Here is a 21,188-nt window from a genome sequence, read left to right on the forward strand (position 1 = left end):
TGTAACTAGTTTCAGGGTTCCTGAGGAGTATAGAACATACAGTATTTTCCCATTGTCCTTGCTTGTACTAGGTGTCTCATAATGTTTACTGAATGAATGAATGAAATTGATATATGTCAAGTTTTCATATTAACTACAAGTGATTTTTATTTATGCTTTGCAAAGTCTATCATAATTCATAGTCATTCTGCATCCAACTACAATTGGAGGATTTTCAAATGAATTATTACCAATTGATACAGGAAAAACATGGTTTTAGAGTTGGTATATGACATTTGAATGTCACTGTACATTTCAGTGCTTATATAGGTACTCTATATTGCCTTTATTCATTCAGGTTCCTAGTTTTTACACTATCAGATTTCTTTCTCTTAGAAAATATGAGATGTCTGAATATATCTATTTACTAATTTCTCTCTTAGCTATGGAAGAACAATGCAAGGAATTTTGATTCAGTAGGAGGCAAAGGAATCTGTGAGCTGGAAGCTTCTTCCCTTAGAATTGGATCATTATTGTAACAATATACTGTTAAATAATGGGAAATATGGGAATTTAAATTATATAGGCTAAATTACTCATTTCTAGATTGAATGATATTTATAAATTGTTTTTAAGAATTATGTGAACTAAATGCTATTATTGAAATAGAAACTGTAAAATACATGTAGAAAATCATAATATCCCTAAGTCTGTTATTGAGAATTTATAATATGCCAGATAAATTTCTAGGTGATTGATCTCTATTATATATGAATCTGTATTGCTCTGTCTGTCTGTCTGTCATTCTATTGGGCATCTGTTTTACACCAGATATTGCATTATGAACTTTTTATAAGTTATTTTAAATTTTGAACAATTTCTGAGTTAGATATTCTTCTTCCCACTTTATGGATGGGGAAGATAAGACATAGAGTGATTAATTTGCCAAAATTTATCAGTTAGTAAGTGGTTTAGCTGGGAATTAAACCCAGGTCTTTTTGGTTTCACAGCTTATGTATTAATACTTGCTTCAACATCAGGATGCTTTATTTTGTTTATATTTTTTCTTGTCTGTTTGGCGTTTAAGCACTAGATCTTTCCTGAATGTAGAATATTGATATTTAACACATAAAATTCTGATGGAAATGATTTTCTAGGTGGCAGATCTACTTTCCCAATATTATATAATTGGGATATATACTTTTAATTTCTTTATCATGACAGTTTTACATAATCTTATATCATGATATCATTCAATAAAATTTCAATCTTAATTTTCACTGTTTTAAAAGACAAGAAAAAGTTATTTATAAGGTTATAAATGCTGTGTTTTTAAAGTTTTAAAAAATGTACACCTTTTAAATTTAAAGTCATTTATAATTTTCCCATATTTTTTAAACAGGTACCAAGTACTTGCTTTTGCAACAGATGCAGATAAAAGGCAGGAGACTGAACAGCAAAAACTTGGTTCTGGTAAAAGACTAGTGGTAAGGCCTTTTCTTTATATGTAGAAATTCCATTAATGTCATATCTAATCATGGATGTTTCTTCAGAATAAGAATTCCTGGGAAGAAATTTTAAAATAAAAAATGTTGCAGCCATTTCTCTTCTCTATAATATAATTATATGGGTGATCAGAGAATTTAGTTGTTCATCATTGAGCAATAGAGACACATGTCTGGTCATAATCATAATATATGAGATGTTAGAGTTATGTCATTAGAACTATAGACGACCAAATGGAGTCACTTTTAAGTGAAGTGATTATAAACTAACATTAAAAAAAGGAAAAAAAATTAAAAATTTCCTTCTAATGGGCAAAAAACTTTGCTGCTAGTGGCATCATGACCAAATATATAAGAGATAGAATTTCATAGCATGCAAAGATAGAATTAGCTCAAAGACAAAGGTGGAAGCTTTAGAACTTAAAAATAGTTTGAAGAAGAGTTATAAATGATAAATTCTCAGTTTAGAAACTAGGGGATAGATGAGCATGAACTCTCCCTTATCCTGAAATCCTATTAGACAGAAAGGAAAAAAAATAGAAGGAATTATGGTGGAAACACTGAAGTGAATTTGACAGGGACACACATGAAGGAAACTGAATGAAGAAATGTAGCACTTAGAATACTAAGGAAATAAGACCAGAGAAGACCTTGCAGAACTTTTTGTATTAGAATGCAAAAGTTAAGCAACATGGTAGAGGGAAGGCTAGCTTCTTCCTTCTTTAGTAAAAAGTCAAGAATGATAAAAACATATTTTCCCAATGATAGTGAATGATGAAAGAGAGAGCATAACAAATACATATGCATAGCTTTGCTCAGAATTTGGAAGCACCATAGTAATAGTAGTTAAAGCATAGACTTTGGCATTGGACCTTGGGTCTTAACTATACTTACTGCTTATTTTGAGCAAGTTCACTAATGTTGCTAAGGCTTAGTTTTCCCATTTGCAACATGGTGACAATACCTATTTTACAACGTTGCCGTTAGAAATAAGTAATGTGTATAAACACTTAGCAAAATGTCTGGATGATGAAGGTGATGAAAATAGTGATCAAATTGACTTTGACCTCCTCCTCAATAGTCTTCTTCTGTTTGTTCCTTGTAGCTTGCATTTTGGCCACATGGGCTTCTCATTGCTCCAAATATTCCATGACTTTTCTTGATTCTAAGCTTCTGTATAAGTGTTTTATTTTCTCTGGAATGCCCTTCATTCATTCATTCACAGGTATTTACTATGTGCATCACACTGGAGAAATTCTGACGTCAATTTCAGTTGAGGTGCAAATTTTCCCATTTGCCCTTTACCTACCTCCTTCCGGGGCTTCCCCTGTTAATGAAGAGAGTAGCAAATAGCAGTAAAACTTCTCCTTATTACACCACACCACCTTGGCAAGACTGATGCCATAGAACATTATTAAATCAATTGCAGAAGAAATAGAAATTATCCAGTGAAATGCTTTTGATAAAGTGGTTGTGGGGAGGTAGTTAATAGCTGCCAGTGCTACTCATAGTTACCTTTTGCTATTTGTTGATTTTGAATTAATTCCATTGTGATCAGAGAACATACTTTGAATAACTTGAATTCTTTTAAATTTATTGAGATATGTTTTATGGCCTAGAATATGGTCTATCTTGGTACTGTTCAGTGTTCGCTTGAAAAGAATGTGTATTTTTTTTGCAGTTGTTGGATAGAATGTTCTACAAATGTCACTTAGGTTAATTTGAATGATATTGTTGTTCACATCTCCTATATGCTTATTAATTTTCTGAACAACTTGTTCTATGACTTAATGAGAGAATGTTATTGAAATCTCTGACTATAATTATGGATTTATCTATTTCTCCTTACAGTTTTATCAGTTTTTTTTTGCTTCATGTATTTTGCAACTCTGTTATTAAGTATATAAACATTTAGGATTGCTGTATCTCATGATGACCTGATCCTTTTTTCATTATGAAATGTTTTCTATCTCTTTGCTCTGGTAATAGTCTTTGCCCTGAAACCTACTTAATCTGATATTAATATTGCCACTCAGTTTTCTTTTGATTAGTATTATCCCATTTACCTTTTTCTATTTTTTACTTTTAATCAGTTTTTGTGTGTTTATACTTAAAGTGAATTTCTTGTAAGCAGCATACAGTTGGATCTTACTTTTTATCCAATATGATATTCTCTGTCCTTTAATTTTTTTTAGGCCATTTACATTTCATGTGATTATAGATACGGTTAGGTTTAAATCTACCATCTAGTCATTTGTTTTCTATTTGTCCCATCTGTTCTTTGTTTCCTTTTTCCTCGTCTCTGCTTTCTTTTGGATTCAATATTTTCTATGATTCTATTTTATCTCCTTTGCTGGCTTATTAGTTGTATCTCTTTGTTTTGTTAATTTAGTGGTTGCTTTAGGGTTTACAGTATATATCTGTAACTTATCACAATTCTACCTTCAGGAGATATTGTATCACTATATATGTAGTATAAGAACCATACTTCCATATCTCTCTTTCAAACCTTTGTGCTCTCATCAAATATTTTGATTTCACATATGTTGTAGACTCCAAATTATATTTTTATTTTTGTTTAAATAGTAAATTATCTTTTTTTCAATGATCTTTTAACAAGGTTTAAATTACAGGAAAAGAATCTTATATATTTACCCGTGTGATTACCATTTTGGTTAGTCTTCATTATTTTGTGTAGCTCCGTATTTCCAATTAGTGTCATTTTCTTCCTAAAGGACTTCCTTTTATATTTCTCTTTCAGTGAGCTTGCCAGTGGTGAATTCTTTGAACTCTCATAGGTCTGAAAAAATATTTTTGCCTTTGTGTTTGAAAGATATTTTCATTGAGTGTAGACTTATAGATTGATAGATTTTTTTTTTTTTTCCTTTTCAGTACTTTAAGAGGTTGCTGTTTACTTGATCGCATTGTTTTTGATAGGAATTCTATTTTCATCCTTATCTTTTTTCTCTGGCTGCTTTAATGATTTTATCACTAGTTTTGTGCAATTAGATTATATTGTGCCTTTGTATGGTTTTCTTTCATTCTTTTTATTTTGTGCTTAGGAGTTGTTCAACTTCTTGCATGTGTGGATTTATAGTTTTCATAAAATTTGGAAAATTCTTGACTATTCTTTCTTCAAATATTTTTTCTTTCCTGCCCTCTCTCTGTCCTCTATGGGGTTTTGAAGTTGTTCCAAAGTTCACTGATTCTCCTTCCTTCTTCTCTCTCTTATATTTTTTCTCTCTTTCATTTTGGATATGTTATATTGCTGTGCTTCCAAGTTCATGAATCTTCTTTTTCTGCGAAGTCTAATATGCTGTTAATTCATATCCAGAGTAGTTTCATGTCTGGAAGATCTTTTTAAAAATATCTTCCATTACCCTGCTTATCTTTTTGAAATAGAATATAGCTATAATAATAATTAATTTAGTGTCCTTGTTTTCTAATTTTAAATCTGTGTGTGTACTGGGTCAGTTTCATTTGCTTTATTTATCTCCTCATTGGGGATCACAGTTTCCTATTTCTTTGCATACCTGGTTAATTTTTTTATTAGATGCCAAATCTTGTCAATTTTACCTTGTTGGGTGCTGGATATTTTTGTAATCATATGACTATTCTTGAACTCAGTTAAGTTACTTGGCAACAGTTTGATCTTTTCATATCTTGATTTTAAGATTTGTTAGATAGAACCAGCAGAATGCTCATTCTAGGGCTAATTATTCCCCATTCCTGAGGCAAGACCCTCTGAATCCTCTATTCAATTCCATCTGAATTTGAAGTTTTCTAGTTTTGCTGGTGACCATAGGTAATATTTCCTGCTCTTTGTGAACTCTGGTCACTGCTACCTCTTACCTTTCTGGTAGTTCTTTCCCTGGCATCAAGTAGTTTCCTTACATGGGTGTGCTGATAAGTACCCAGTTGAGTATTCAAGGCATGGGGTGGGGGGCGGCTCTAATTGTCATTGCCACATACATCTTATGCCCATCAGGTGACGTTTTCCAAGATGGCAAATCTTTGTTTTTTTGTTTTTTTTTTTTGTTTCGTTTGTTTGTTTAGAAATACTGGGAGCTGAATTCTGAAAAGACTCTTGTTTTACATGCTCATTTTAAAACCATTCCATCATTATTTTAAGAAACTTTTATTGAACATTGACCATGTTCCAGAGATATGGAGATACACTGGAAAAGCTCTTACGGGTAGAGGATCCCAACTATTCTACTGTATCAGCTTTCACTTGTTTTTATATCAAACATTATATTTACAACAATACTGGCTATAGGTTTTACTGTTAGTTAAATTTGATTTGCAAAGTAAATACAGTAACTTTTTTTATCGAAAAATCGCTGAATAACTAATATCATCTGGTAAGAGTTGGGGCAGAACCTGCTTTGAGTCTATACAATATCAGAAATACAGTCATATCCAGGGGGAGAGAGAGAGAGAGAACAGAGAGAAGGAGAGAGAGGAGAGAGAACAAAGGAGATTAACACTCTTTTTATTTCTGTTCTTTTTTGTAAAACAATTTCTTAATTGTATTGATATGGAAGTGGCTGAAATTTTCTGGTTTTAGCAATTAAATTTATCTTGGATTTTCCTTTGCAGGTGGATTGGACTCTAAATATTGGAGAGCAAGCACTTGATATATGTATTGTCTCTTTCAACCAGTCAACATCTTCTGTTTTTGTTCTTGGTGAGAGGAACATTTTTTGCCTCAAGGATAATGGACAGATTCGATTCATGAAGAAACTTGATTGCAGCCCAAGTTGTTTTCTCCCATATTGCTCAGGTGTGTAGAGATTCTTTTATCTTTTCTGTATGTCAAGGCCATGTTATGTACATCAGAAAAAATTCACATCCACACACATGTATTTTAAATATCTAGGAAAATAATTTTGTATTGAACATGTAATGGAAACTTTAACTTTTCAAGTTCCAATAGAAGTTTGATATAAAGCACACATTTGGTTTTGTCAGTCGTTTTACTTTGTACAAAATGACTTGTAGAATTGTCCTCCAGTGTACATTAATGTTTTCCACAGTGTAGCTGTTCAAGATGTTTTCAAGAGAACATCAGACTCTTCTGTAAGCAAAATGAAGCATAGTAATGCCTAACAGAATGGCTTATCTTTAGTGACTGCCCAGTAAATCATTAGCTTTAATTGTGTTAAATATTAATGAAATTCATGCTTTCTAGATGAAATGCAAAAATGTTGGCCACTGTCTAGTTACAGCTTCCAAGTCAGTAAAATTATTTTTCCTTTGCGATGCTGGTAGCTTGAAGTTGAAAAATAATGTTTTATCACTTGAATTCTTTATGCATTTAAATCAAGATATTAGATATTAGATATAAGTTCCCTAAAAGAAATGTAATACACTGTTGTTAATGACTGTTTTCTTAGCATTCTCTGCCTGTATCTTCAACCTACAGTTTCTGAAGGAACAATAAATACTTTGATTGGGAACCACAACAGCATGTTGCATGTTTATCAGGATGTGACACTGAAGTGGGCCACTCAACTTCCCCACATTCCTGTCGCAGTAAGAGTGGGCTGTTTGCAGTAAGTGACTTAATTTAACAGTTTTTTTTTTGAAAAGAGACTCTTAGTGAAGGAATTTCTCTAGGAGTTTTCCTAAACCATGGCAAGTGGTTTTACTAAAATTTGACAAAATTTTGCTAAAAAATGCAAGTGATATTGTAGTCTGAATGTCAATAATAGAAAAATTTAAAAGATAATATTTATTGTAAAGGGAGGATATAAATAGCCTTGATTAGCATCAGTCATCATTTTCATTTAGTATTTATAATAAGATATTTTAAAGTTAAAGATGAAAGGTGTGGAATATTTTATGAAAATGGCTTCGACAATAGATTGTTTTCTTTAAAAAAGGAAAGCATTTTTTCAAGCATTTGATGGGTCCTATTTAGGAATTATTAATTAATGGACTGTGAGAATATTACAATTCAGAATTTGTTCCAGACCTTATTTTGTCAAGTGGTACAGAATTGCTAATGATCATGTGTTTCCCTAAGTTTAGATTTTAAATAAGGCCATCTTACATTTAAAATGAAAGACAAAATTCATATCCTAAAGTAAAATTGACAAAGACATAGAATGAGGTGAAAATGAGATAGCCAAGTACTTGATGTTTTTTGGTTATCAGTATAAAAGGCAAGATCCTGGCAAACTCTTTAGCATCTCAAGTTATGTTTAGGAATTGAAGATCTTAGCAAATTTATAAAAACACAGCTTTCTATAAAGTGTCATAGATATCTGGGGGCTATTCATTTCTGCATATTTAGGTCATTTTTATTACATATTTAAATACCAGATGTAGACTTCTTTAAGGACACCTATGGTATCTGATGAAAATGAATTTCTCCCCCAAATTTGAGAGGTCATGTGTGGAATATGATTTTTGAGTCTCAATGAAAGTCATCCATATTTGCATTATTTGTTAATCTATTAATATTGGCTAAGCATGTATATTGGAAAATGTAAACAATGTTTTGAAAACTATGAATATTTAAAAAACAAGTTGCTTCCTTACAATTTTTGAGAAAGGAGCATCCTATAATTATAATTGCTGTGCATTTAACATAAATTATAGTTATTTTGTAGCTAAAGAATACTTTAAAATTCTGAGGCTGGTTTTTGCAGTCCTCACCAGATGGTCTTTTTAAGTTCAACCAAACACTCAGACTCACCAGACATTTTGCATCAGATTTACTTAGAAGGGTTTAGAACAGGAAAAGCAGCTTGCCAGCAAGGCAACATCAAGTATTTCTCTTTTGGGAGAATAATTCTTTCTGCAGTCCATATATCCATTCAAGAGCAGTTTTTTTGGCCTCCAAGTGACTGCTCAGGTGCAAGAAGAAAGATCCTTCCTGGTGGGTAGGCAATCCATTGTGGCTTAGGATCTCCATGCCCCTCAGGAGCCAGTATTTTTAATACTTAAAACTGTGTGTGTGTGTGTGTGTGTGTGTGTGTGTGTGTGTGTGTGTGTGTGTTTTGTGCATGAGGGATGAGGGGCACTGGATAGTGATAAGTAGAAAGACCATATTGAGAACATTTAGGTGAAATACTTATTTTAAACATATGTTATTTACAAGGTATGTGCCCAGTTTCAAGAATCTTCATGCTCAGGGAAGCTCAATTATAGGGCTTCTTGTCAGATATTTATACTTAAAGTTTTCTAGTTCAGATGCAACTTACCAATCAAGGGTCTGATTGTAATTTTATTATGAGTGAAAAACCAAATTTCCATGTAATGTATATCATGATAATTATCTCTGCCGTTTAATTAGTACTTCAAAAGTAGCCCTTCATAGCTTATCTTACATATTTGTGAGTGAAGCTTACTATATTTTATGGCATTTTCAGGATGGTAATTATAAACAATTAAATGCAGATATTGGCATTAGGGTTTTCCACAGTTAACATATAACAGTAAGTTCTAATTATCAACTAAAGATTTTTATTTTTATGTACTTTACATAAAAATATAAGGATAGCTTGTGCTTGAAATAATTTCGTTGTAATTATTAGAATTTAAAAATGTTACTGGTTTAGCTATATTGTATTTATATTTAGAAGTTATTATTTGAAATTATAAGCACTGAAATAATTTCCCTCCTACTTTTTATTTTCTTTAAGGTTAAAACTTTTTGGTAGACACTTCCTTGGCTGTATGTGTTTATTTGTAAAGGAAATTGCTGCTATTTTAATATGTTTCTTTTCAGGGAATAAGAAATACTGGCTTTGGATCAAGTTGATGCAATTATACTTAATAACAGCATTTTGCTCAGAAACTGAGATGCTTTCTTTCCACCCACTCCACCTACTTGGCAGTCATAGTGCTCCTCTGCTTTGTTTATTATAAACCAGTTCAGAATCTTCCTGTGTTTCCTTCTTTTTTTTAAGAGTAATCATCATTATTGATTACATGGCATTCCTTTAGTTTAATTACTTTAATTTTTGTGGGTTAGTCCATGGGGATGTGAAAAAATTATACAGGTTATAGAATTAGTAGAAGATTATATGGAAATCTTCTTTAAATTTCTTAGCTAATAATGTTTTCCTCTCATTGCATGAAGTAGCTATGGAAGCCTGGCTGGATATCTTACATTGGCTGTGGTCAATTTCCCAAATGGCAAATAAAGATCATTAAATATCAGTAACGTTATTCTCTCTAGAGAAATCAAATATACCTAAAGATGGAAGTCTATTTGAATGAAAGTTAAAATGATGAGAACCTTCCAGGCTTTAGCTGGCAGCCCACAGCTATAGTGTTTTAAAATCTTTTTGCAGCTCATATTTTAGTATAAACAATTTGGTCTGTTACTTTAGTGTTTTTCTTTCTACACTTTGTCCACAGTAGTTACTTATAACTTCAGTATTTCAAATTTTATTTTTTAGCTTTCATTGCTATAGTGTCCTTGTCCAGAATGTTTTCTCCGTTTTTTATTCTGGATTTTAAAAACTGTTCTAACCTTAAGGCCTAACTCAAGTCGCATAAATAGGCTTTCCCTCCCTACCCTGATCTCCCTTTTCTTTGAATTTTTATAACATTTAAAATGATGTTGGTAGCTGCTGTTTGATTTTCCTAATGCCTCAACTAGATCATATACTTCTTTAATATAGAAACCTTTTTTACCTTTGTATCTCACACTGAATAATCAACCAGAAAGCTAAACATTATGTATGCTCAGAGAGTTCTTAAAAGCCTTTCCAATTTTTTTAACTTTATTTATTAAAAAATTAAAAAAAAACTGTTCAAGCAAAACAAAGGAATAAGAAGTACAAATAACCTAAAATAACCACGTTGCTTCCAACTTATTCCTACTATACCCCAAGAAAATTAACAAACCATAGTTGTTCCTGAGCATTCCCATAACATTAAGTTTAGCCTCCATAACTTATCTGTTGTTATTAGATTATTGTTCTCCCTTCACTATTTGCTGTCTATCGCTAGGTCCTCTACATTCTACAATATAAACCATTTATTTTACATTTTTCACAGAGTTCACATTAGTGGTAGCATACAATATCTCTCTTTTTGTGTCTGGCTTATTTCACTCAGCATTATGTCTTCAAGTTTCATCCATGTTGTCATATGTTTCACAACCTTGTTCTTTCTTAGTATTCCATCATGTGTATATACCACATTTTGTTTATCCACTCATCTGTTGAAGGTCATTGGATTGTTTCCATCTCTTGGCAATTGTGAATAATGCTGCTCTGAACATTGGTGTGCAGATATCTGTTTGTGTCACTACTTTCAGATCTTCTGGGTATATACCAAGAAGTGAAATTGCTGCATCGTAGGGTAACTCTATCTCGTTTTCTAAGGAGCCACCAGACTGTCTTTCAGAGTGGCTGTACCATTATACAGTCCCACCAGAAATGAATAAGAGTTCTAATTTCTCCACATCCTCTCCAGCTTTTGTAGTTTCCTGTTTGTTTAATGGCAGCCATTCTTATTGGTGTGAGATGGTATCTCATTGTGGTCTTAATTTGCATCTCCCTAATAGCTAGTGAAAATGAACATTTTTTCATGGGTTTTTTAGACATTTGTATTTCCTCTTCAGAGAAATGTCTTTATATCTTTTGCCTATTTTATAATTGAGTTGTTTGTACTATTGTCATTGAGTTGTAGGGTTTCTTTATATATGCAAGATATCAGCCTTTTATCAGATACATATTTTCCAAGTACTTTTTCCCATTCAGTTGGCTGCCTCTTTACCTTTTTGACAAATTCCTTTGAGGTGCATAAGCTTTTAATTTTGAGGAGTTCCCATTTATCTGTGTTTTCTTTCATTGCTTGTGCTTTGGATTTAAGATCTAAGAGGTAACCTCCTAATACTAGGTCTTGAAGATGTTTCCCTACATTATCTTCTAGAAGTTTTATGCTACTGTCTCTTATATTGAGGTGTTTTGATCCACTTTGAGTTAATTTTGCTATAGGGTGTGAGGTAGTGGTCCTCTTTCATTGTTTTTGATATGGATATCCAGTTCTCCCAGTCTCATTTGTTGAAGAGATGGTTAATGTCCCAGTTCAGTGAGTTTGGGGGCCTTATCAAAGATTCAACCATGGGTCTGAGGGTCTATCTCCGAATTCTCAATTCGATTCCATTGATCAATATGTCTATCTTTCTGCCAAGACCATGATGTTTTGACTACTGTGGCTTTATAGTAAGCTTCAAAGTCAGGAAGTGTAAGTCCTCCGACTTTGTTTTTCTTTTTTAGAATGTTTTTGGCAATCCGATGTATCTTTCCCTTCCAAATAAATTTGATAACTAGCTTTTCCAAGACAGCAAAGTAGGTTGTTGAATTTTGATTGTAATTGCATTGAATCTGTAGATGACTTTGGGTAGAATTGACATCTTAATGACATTTAGCCTTCCTATCCATGAACATGGAATATTTTTCCATCTTTTTAAGTCCCTTTCTATTTCTTTTAGTAAAGTTACATAATTTTCTTTATAGAGGTCTTTTACGTCTTGATTGTTTTAGTTGCTATTGAGAATGGAATCTTTTTCTTGAGTGTCTCTTCAGTTAGGTCATTTTTAGTGTATAGGGACATTACTGACTTATGTGCATTAGTCTTGTATCCTGTCACTTTGCTAAATTTGTTTATTAGCTCAGGTAACTGTGTCATCAATTTCTCAGGGTTTTCAATCATATCATCTGCAAATAATGACAGTTGTACTTATTCCTGTCCAATTTGGATGCTTTTTATTTCTTTGTCTTGCTGAATTGCTCTGGCTAGAACTGCTAACACAATGTTGAATAATAATGGTGACAGCAGGCATCCTTGTCTCATTCCTGTGGTTTTCTGTCCAGCAGTAACCACGGTGACACAATGAATTACTCAAGACAAAAGTCAAGAGAGGCGAGAGTGAGAACAACCCAAGGGAGAGTGTCCTCCCCAGCAATTCTCATCTAGGTTTTTATTGAGATTTTCAGTGCAGGGAGATGTGCTGGCACTCAGGGCTGTTTAGGGAGGCAGGAGGGGAGGCAGGATGTTCTGACCTTTATGACACAAAGATCGACAGGCAAGTAGACAACAGATAAGCCTGGCTTTGGGAGTGGAATGTACTACGTGCAAGAACATAGCATAGCAAAGCGAGACATTCTCATTATCTTTGATAGGAGTTTAGACAAAGGCGGTTTTCTGCCTATATGCATGCCGAAGCAGAAGCAGAGTTTACAATATTTTATCCACAGAATTCCCACACATTCCTCATCCTAGAAGGAAGGCTTTCAGCTTCTCACCTTTGAGTAATATGCTGGCTGTGGGCTCTTCATATATGTCTTTTATCACATTGAGGAAGTTTCCTTCAATTCCTGCCTTTTGAAGTGTTTTTATCAAAAAATGATGCTGAATTTTGTCAAATGCTTTTTCAGCATCTAATGAGATGAACATTTGACTTTTCTCTTTTTGATTTGTTAATGTGTTCTATTACATTGATTAATTTTTCTTATGTTGAACCATCCTTGCATGCCTGGAATGAATCCCACTTGGTAATGGTGTATGATTTTTTTTAAAAAATGTGTCTTTGGATTCGATTTGCAAGTATTTAGTTGAAAATATTTGCATCCATATTCATGAGAGAGATTGATGTGTGGTTTTCCTTTCTTGTAGCATCTTTACCTGGTATTGGTATTAGAGTGATATTGGCTTCATAAAATGAGTTGGGTATTGTTCCATTTTCTTCAATTTTTTGAAAGAGTTTAAATAAGATTGGTGTCAGTTCTTTTTGGAAAGTTTGGTAGAATTTCCCTATGAAGCCATCTGGCACTGGGCTTTTATTTGTGGGAAGCTTTTTGATGATTGACGGGATCTCTTTGCTTGTGATTGGTTTTTTGAGGTCTTCTCTTCATTCTCTGGTCACTCTAGGTTGGTCATGTCTTTCCAGGAAAATGTCCATTTCCTCTAAACTACCTAGTTTGTTGGCATACAGTTACTCATAGTATCCTTTATGATTTTTTTTTTTTTAAATTTCTTTAGAATCTGCAGTAATGTCCCCTCTCTCATTTATTATTTTGTTTATTTGGGTCTTCTTTCATTTTGATTTTCTCAGTCTAGCTAAGGGCTTGTCAATCTTGTTGATCCTCTCAAAGAAGCAACTTTTGGTTTTATTTATTCTCTGTGTGTTTTTGTTTTGTTTTGTTTTGTTTTTTGTTGTTCTCTATATCATTTATTTCTGCTTTAATCCTTATTATTTCTTTTCTTCTATTTGTTTTAGGATTAGTTTGCTGTTAGTTTTCTGGCTTCTTCAGTTGTTCCATTAGTTATTTGATTTTAGCCCTTTCTTCCTTTTTAATGTATGCATTTAGAGCTATAAATTTCCCCCTCAATATCACCTTCACTGCATCCCATAAGTATTGATGTGTTATGTTTTCATTTTCATTCATCTCTAGTTATTTAGAAATTTCTCTTGCAATTTCTTCTTTATCCACTGATTGTTTAGGAATCAGTTGTTTAACCTCCATATATTTTTGAATGTTCTAGATCTTTGATGGTTATTGACTTCTAGTCGTATTCCATTGTTATTAGAGAATGCGCTTTGAATAATTTCAATCTTTTTAAATTTATTGAGGCTTGTTTTATGCCCCAATGTATGATCTATACTGGAGAATGTTCCATGAGCGCTAGAGAAGAATGTATATCTTGGTGATTTGGGATATATGTTCTATATATGTCAGTGAAGTCTAATTCATTTATCACATTGTTTAAGTTTTCAGTTTCCTTATTGGTCCTCTGTCTGGTTGATCTATCTATAGGAGAGAGTGATGTATTGAAGTGTTCCAAAATTATTGTGGAAACATCTATTGCTTCCTTCAGTTTTGCGAATGTTTGTCTCATGTACTTTGCAGCACAGTGATTGGGTGCATAAACATTTATGATTGTTATTTCTTTTTGGTGAATTGTCCCTTTTATTGGTATATAGTGTCCTTCTTTGTCTCTTATGACATCCTTGCATTTAAAGTCTATTTTATGTAAGATTCATATTGCTACCCCTTCTTTCTTTTGGCTGTAGCTTCCATGGAATATTTTTTCCATCATTACACTTTCAATATCTTTGTGTCACTGGGTCAAAGATGAGTCTCTTTTAAGACACATATGGATGGTCCTATTTTTTTCATCCATTCTGTCAGTCTATATCTTTTTTTTTTATCTTCATTTTATTGAGATATATTCACATACCACGCAGTCATACAAAACAAATCGTACATTCGATTGTTCACAGTACCATTACATAGTTGTACATTCATCACCTAAATCAATCCTTGACACCTTCATTAGCACACACACAAAAATAACAAGAATAATAATTAAAGTGAAAAAGAGCAATTGAAGTAAAAAAGAACACTGGGTACCTTTGTCTGTTTGTTTGTTTGTTTCCTTCCCCTATTTTTCTACTCACCCATCCATAAACTAGACAAAGTGGAGTGTGGTCCTTATGGCTTTCCCAATCCCATTGTCACCCCTCATAAGCTACATTTTTATACAATTGTCTTCGAGATTCATGGGTTCTGGGTTATAGTTTGATAGTTTCAGGTATCCACCACTAGCTACCCCAATTCTTTAGAACCTAAAAAGGGTTGTCTAAATTGTGCGTAAGAGTGCCCACCAGAGTGACCTGTCGGCTCCTTTTGGAATCTCTGCCACTGAAGCTTATTTCATTTCCTTTCACATCGCCCTTTTGGTCAAGAAGATGTTCTCCGTCCCACGATGCCAGGTCTACATTCCTCCCCAGGAGTCATATTCCATGTTGCCAGGGAGATACACTCCCCTGGGTGTCTGATCCCAGGTAGGGGGGAGGGCAGTGATTTCACCTTTCAAGTTGGCTTAGGTAGAGAGAGAGGGCCACATCTGAGCAACAAAGAGGCATTCGGGAGGAGTCTCTCACGCACAATTACACGGAGGCCTAGCCTCTCCTTTGCAGCAACCGTCTTCCCAAGGGTAAAACCTATGGTAGAGGGCTCAACCCATCAAACCACCAGTCCCCTATGTCTGTGGTCATGTTAGCAAGCATCGAGGTGGGGTAGACCAATATCCCTGCATTCTCCACAGGCTCCTCAAGGGGGCACTACATATTTTTTTCCTTGTTTTTTTTTTCTTCTTTTTTTAAACTTTTTTTCTTTTTTAAATCAACTGTATGAAAAAAAAATTAAAAAAAAATACAATAAAAGAACATTTCAAACATAACAAGGAAGTAAGAAAAAGACAACTAACCTAAGATAACTGCTTTACTTCCAACCTGTTCCTACTTTACCCCAAGAAAGTTGCCTAATATGGCAACATTTCTGTGAACTCGTTCCCACTATATCCATCAGAAATTAACAGACCATAGTCATTCCTGGGCATCCCCAGGTCTTTAAATAGCTTATCTGTTCTTCTTGGATTATTGTTCCCCCTTCCTTAATTGCTTTCTATTGCTAGTTCCCCTACATTCTACATTATAAACCATTTGTTTTACCTTTTTCAAACTTCACATTAGTGGTAGCATATAATATTTCTCTTTTTGTGCCTGGCTTATTTCGCTCAGCATTATGTCTTCAAGGTTCATCCATGTTGTCATATGTTTCACGAGATCGTTCCTTCTTACTGCCGTGTAGTATTCCATCATGTGTATATACCACATTTTATTTAACCACTCATCTATTGAAGGACATTTGGGTTGTTTCCATCTCTTGGCAATTGTGAATAATGCTGCTATGAACATTGGCGTGCAGATATCTGTTCGTGTCACTGCTTTCCGATCTTCCGGGTATATACCGAGAGGTGCAATCGCTGGATCGAATGGTAACTCTATATCTAGTTTTCTAAGGAACTTCCAGACTGACTTCCAGAGTGGCTGAGCCATTATACAGTCCCACCAACAATGAATAAGAGTTCCAATTTCCCCACATCCCCTCCAGCATTTGTAGTTTCCTGTTTGTTTAATGGCAGCCACTTTAATCAGTGTTAGATGATATCTCATTGTGGTCTTAATTTGCATCTCTCTAATAGCTAGTGAAGCTTCACATTTTTTCATGTGTTTCTTGGCCATTTGTATTTCCTCTTCAGAGAACTGCCTTTTCATATCTTTTTCCCATTTTATAATTGGGCTGTCTGTACTATTGTCATTGAGTTGTAGGATTTCTTTATATATGCAAGATATCAGTCTTTTGTCAGATCCATGGTTTCCAAAAATTTTTTCCCATTGAGTTGGCTGCCTCTTTACCTTTTTGAGAAATTCCTTTGAGGTGCAGAAACTTCTAAGCTTGAGGAGTTCCCATTTATCTATTTTTTCTTTTGTTGCTTGTGCTTTGGGTGTAAAGTCTAGGAAGTGTCCGCCTAATACAAGGTCTTGAAGACGTTTTCCTACATTATCTTCTAGGAGTTTTATGGTACTTTCTTTTATATTGAGATCTTTCATCCATTTTGAGTTAATTTTTGTGTAGGGTGTGAGGTAGGGGTCCTCTTTCATTCTTTTGGATATGGATATCCAACTCTCCCAGCCCCATTTGTTGAAAAGACCATTATGACTCAGTTCAGTGACTTTGGGGGCCTTATCAAAGATCAGTCGGCCATAGATATGAGGGTCTATCTCTGAATTCTCAATTCGATTCCATTGATCTATATGTCTATCTTTGTGCCAGTACCATTCTGTTTTGTGAACTGTGGCTTTATAATAATCTTCAAAGTCAGGGAGTGTAAGTCCTCCCACTTCGTTTTTCTTTTTTAGAATGTCTTTAGCAATTTGAGGCATCTTCCCTTTCCAAATAAATTTGATAACTAGCTTTTCCAAGTCTGCAAAGTAGGTTGTTGGAATTTTGATTGGGATTGCATTGAATCTGTAGATGAGTTTGGGTAGAATTGACGTCTTAATGACATTTAGCCTTCCTATCCATGAACATGGAATATTTTTCCATCTTTTAAGGTCCCCTTCTATTTCTTTTAGTAGAGTTATGTAGTTTTCTTTGTATAGGTCTTTTACATCTTTGGTTAAGTTTATTCCTAGGTACTTGATTTTTTTAGTTGCTATTGAAAATGGTATCTTTTTCTTGAGTGTTTCTTCAGTTTGTTCATTTCTAGCATATAGAAACATTACTGACTTATGTGCATTAATCTTGTATCCCGCTACTTTGCTAAATTTGTTTATTAGCTCTAGTAGCTGTATCGTCGATTTCTCAGGGTTTTCCAGATATAAGATCATATCATCTGCAAACAATGAGAGTTTTACTTCTTCTTTTCCAATTTGGATGCCTTTTATTTCTTTGTCTTGCCGGATTGCCCTGGCTAGCACTTCCAGCACAATGATGAATAACAGTGGTGACAGCGGGCATCCTTGTCTTGTTCCTGATCTTAGAGGGAAGGCTTTCAGTCTCTCACCATTGAGTACTATGCTGGCTGTGGGTTTTTCATATATGGTCTTTATCATGTTGAGGAAGTTTCCTTCAATTCCTACCTTTTGAAGTGTTTTTATCAAAAAGGGATGTTGGATTTTGTCAAATGCTTTTTCAGCATCTATTGAGATGATCAATTGATTTTTCCCTTTTGACTTGTTAATGTGTTGTAATACATTGATTAATTTTCTTATGTTGAACCATCCTTGCATGCCTGGAATAAACCCCACTTGGTCATGGTGTATGATTTTTTTAATGTGTCTTTGGATTCGATTTGCAAGTATTTTGTTGAGGATTTTTGCATCTATATTCATTAGGGAGATTGGCCGGTAGTTTTCCTTTTTTGTAGCATCTTTGCCTGGTTTTGGTATTAGATTGATGTTAGCTTCATAAAATGAGTTAGGTAGTGTTCCATTTTGTTCAATGTTTTGAAAGAGTTTGAGTAAGATTGGTGTCAGTTCTTTCTGGAAAGTTTGGTAGAATTCCCCTGTGAAGCCATCTGGCCCTGGGCATTTATTTGTGGGAAGATTTTTGATGACTGATTGGATCTCTTTGCTTGTGATGGGTTGGTTGAGGTCTTCTATTTCTTCTCTGGTCAGTCTAGGTTGTTCATATGTTTCCAGGAAATTGTCCATTTCCTCTACATTATCCAGTTTGTTGCCATACAGTTGTTCATAGTATCCTCTTATAATTTTTTTAATTTCTTCAGGATCTGCAGTTATGTCACCTTTTTCATTCATTATTTTGTTTATATGGGTCTTCTCTCTTTTTGATTTTGTCAGTCTAGCTAGGGGCTTGTCAATCTTGTTGATCTTCTCAAAGACCCAACTTTTGGTGATATTTATCCTCTCTATTGTTTTTTTGTTCTCTATGTCATTTATTTCTGCTTTAATCCTTGTTATTTCTTTTCTTCTACTTGGTTTAGGATTGGTTTGCTGTTCATTTTCTAGCTTCTTCAGTTGATCCATTAGTTCTTTGATTTTGGCTCTTTCTTCCTTTTTAATATATGCATTTAGTGTTATAAATTTCCCCCTCAGCACTGCTTTTGCTGCATCCCATAGGTTTTGGTATGTTGTGTTCTCATTTTCATTCGTCTCTATATATTTAGCAATTTCTCTTGCTATTTCTTCTTTAACCCACTGATTGTTTAGGAGTGTGTTGTTTAACCTCCAGGTATTTGTGAATTTTCTAAGTCTCTGATGGTTATTGACTTCTAATTGTATTCCATTGTGGTTAGAGAATGTGCTTTGAAAAATATCAATCTTTTTAACTTTATTGAGGCTTGTTTTATGTCCCAGCATATGATCTATTCTGGAGAAAGTTCTGTGAGCACTAGAAAAGCATGTGTATCTTGGTGATTTGGCATGTAATGTTCTGTATATGTCTGTTAAATCTAATTCATTTATCAGATTGTTTAGGTTTTCAGTTTCCTTATTGGTCTTCTGTCTGGTGGATTTATCTATAGGAGAGAGTGATGTGTTGAAGTCTCCCACAATTATTGTGGAAACATCAGTTGCTTCATTTAGTTTTGCCAGTGTTTGTCTCATGTATTTTGTGGCACCTTGATTGGGTGCATAGACATTTATGATTGTTATTTCTTCTTGTTGTATTGCCCCTTTTATTAGTATGTAGTAGCCTTCTTTGTGTCTCAAAACATCCCTGCATTTAAAGTCTATTTTATCTGAGATTAATATTGCTACACCTGCTTTCTTTTGGCTGTAGCTTGCATGGAATATTTGTTTCCATCCTTTCACTTTCAATTTCTGTATTATCTATCATATCCCTGAGGTCCGTTTTGGTTTTTTAATTTTTTTCCCCATTTCTTTGTGTCCCTGTATCTACGATGAGTCTCTTGTATGCAACATATTGATGGTTCATTTTTTTTTGATCCATTCTGCGAATGTATATCTTTTAATTGGGGAGTTTAATCCATTTATATTCAATGTTATAACCGTGAAGGCATTTCTTGAATCAGCCATCTTATCCTTTGGTTTATGTTTGTCATATATATTTTTTCCCTCTCTCTATTAATATCCTTTATTGTACCCATACCGAATCTCTGTAGTACTGAACCTTTCTCCAAGTCTCTCTGTCCTTTCTTTGTTTCTCTGTCTGTAGGGCTCCCTTTAGGATCTCCATTAGGGGAGTCTCTTGTTAGCAAATCCTTTCAGCATTTGTTTCTCTGTGAAAAATTTAAGCTCTCCCTCAAATTTGAAGGAGAGCTTTGCTGGATAAAGTATTCTTGGCTGGAAATTTTTCTCACTCAGAATTTTAAATATATCGTGCCACTGCCTTCTCGCCTCCATGGTGGCTGCTGAGTAGTTAGTACTTAGTCTTATGCTGTTTCCTATGTATGTGGTGAATTGCTTTTCTCTTGCTGCTTTCAGAACTTGCTCCTTCTCTTCCGTGTTTGACAGTGTGATCAGAATATGTGTCGGAGTGGGTTTATTTGGATTTATTCTATTTGGAGTTCTCTGAGCATTTATGATTTGTGTATTTATGTTGTTTAGAAGATTTGGGAAGTTTTTGCCAACAATTTCTTTAAATACTCTTCCTAGACCTTTACCCTTTTCTTCCCCTTCTGGAACACCATTGGGTGTTATATTCGGACATTTCATATTATCTATCATATCCCTGAGGTCCGTTTCGATTTTTTCAATTTTTTCCCCCATTCTTTCTTTTATGCTTTCATTTTCCATTCTGTCATCTTCCAGGTCACTGATTCGTTGTTCAACTTCGTCTAGTCTTGTACTATGAGTGTCCAGAATCTTTTTAATTTGGTCAACAGTTTCTTTAATTTCCATAAGATCATCTATTTTTTATTTAGTCTTGCAATGTCTTCTTTATGCTCTTCTAGGGTCTTCTTGATATCCTTTGTATCCCATACTATGGTCTCATTGTTCATCTTTAGTTCTTTGAGTAGCTGCTGTAGGTGCTGTGTCTCTTCTGATCTTTTGATTTGGGTGCTTGGGCTTGGGTTATCCATATCGTCTGGTTTTTTCATATGCTTCATAATTTTCTGTTGTTTTTGGCCTCTTGGCATTTGCTGAACTTGATAGGGTTCTTTTAGGATTTGTAGACCAATTGAAGTCCTTATCTCAAATTTATCAGATCTACAGCTTCGTGGAGTACACTTTCTCTAAGTAAACAAGCCAGTTCTCCCCTGCTTTGCCTTTGTGGTAAGTGGGGGAGTGAGTCTTGTGGGGTCCAATTGGTGTACCAAGCGTGTGTGTGTAGTTGGTGTTGCCCGCCCTGTATATGGGGCGTGTTTCTGGGCAGTCAGGGATGGGGGGGTGGCTCTAAC

At 34.2% G+C, this 21,188-nt stretch overlaps 1 protein-coding gene across 5 annotated transcripts in view; it reads left to right on the plus strand.

The window, feature by feature from the left end:
- BBS9 (Bardet-Biedl syndrome 9) overlaps window positions 1-21,188 on the plus strand; it is a 591,615-nt gene that overhangs the window by 212,358 nt on the left and 358,069 nt on the right. For all 5 annotated transcript variants that reach the window (XM_037837046.1, XM_037837048.1, XM_037837049.1 and 2 more), the window contains 3 exons: window positions 1,382-1,466; window positions 6,087-6,270; window positions 6,913-7,042. In XM_037837046.1, the coding sequence (XP_037692974.1) occupies window positions 1,382-1,466; window positions 6,087-6,270; window positions 6,913-7,042 (399 nt within the window). The remainder of the gene's footprint in view (window positions 1-1,381; window positions 1,467-6,086; window positions 6,271-6,912; window positions 7,043-21,188) is intronic.

Source organism: Choloepus didactylus, chromosome 5 (assembly GCF_015220235.1).
Source record: "Choloepus didactylus isolate mChoDid1 chromosome 5, mChoDid1.pri, whole genome shotgun sequence".
In the NCBI taxonomy this organism is placed as follows: domain Eukaryota; kingdom Metazoa; phylum Chordata; class Mammalia; order Pilosa; family Megalonychidae; genus Choloepus; species Choloepus didactylus.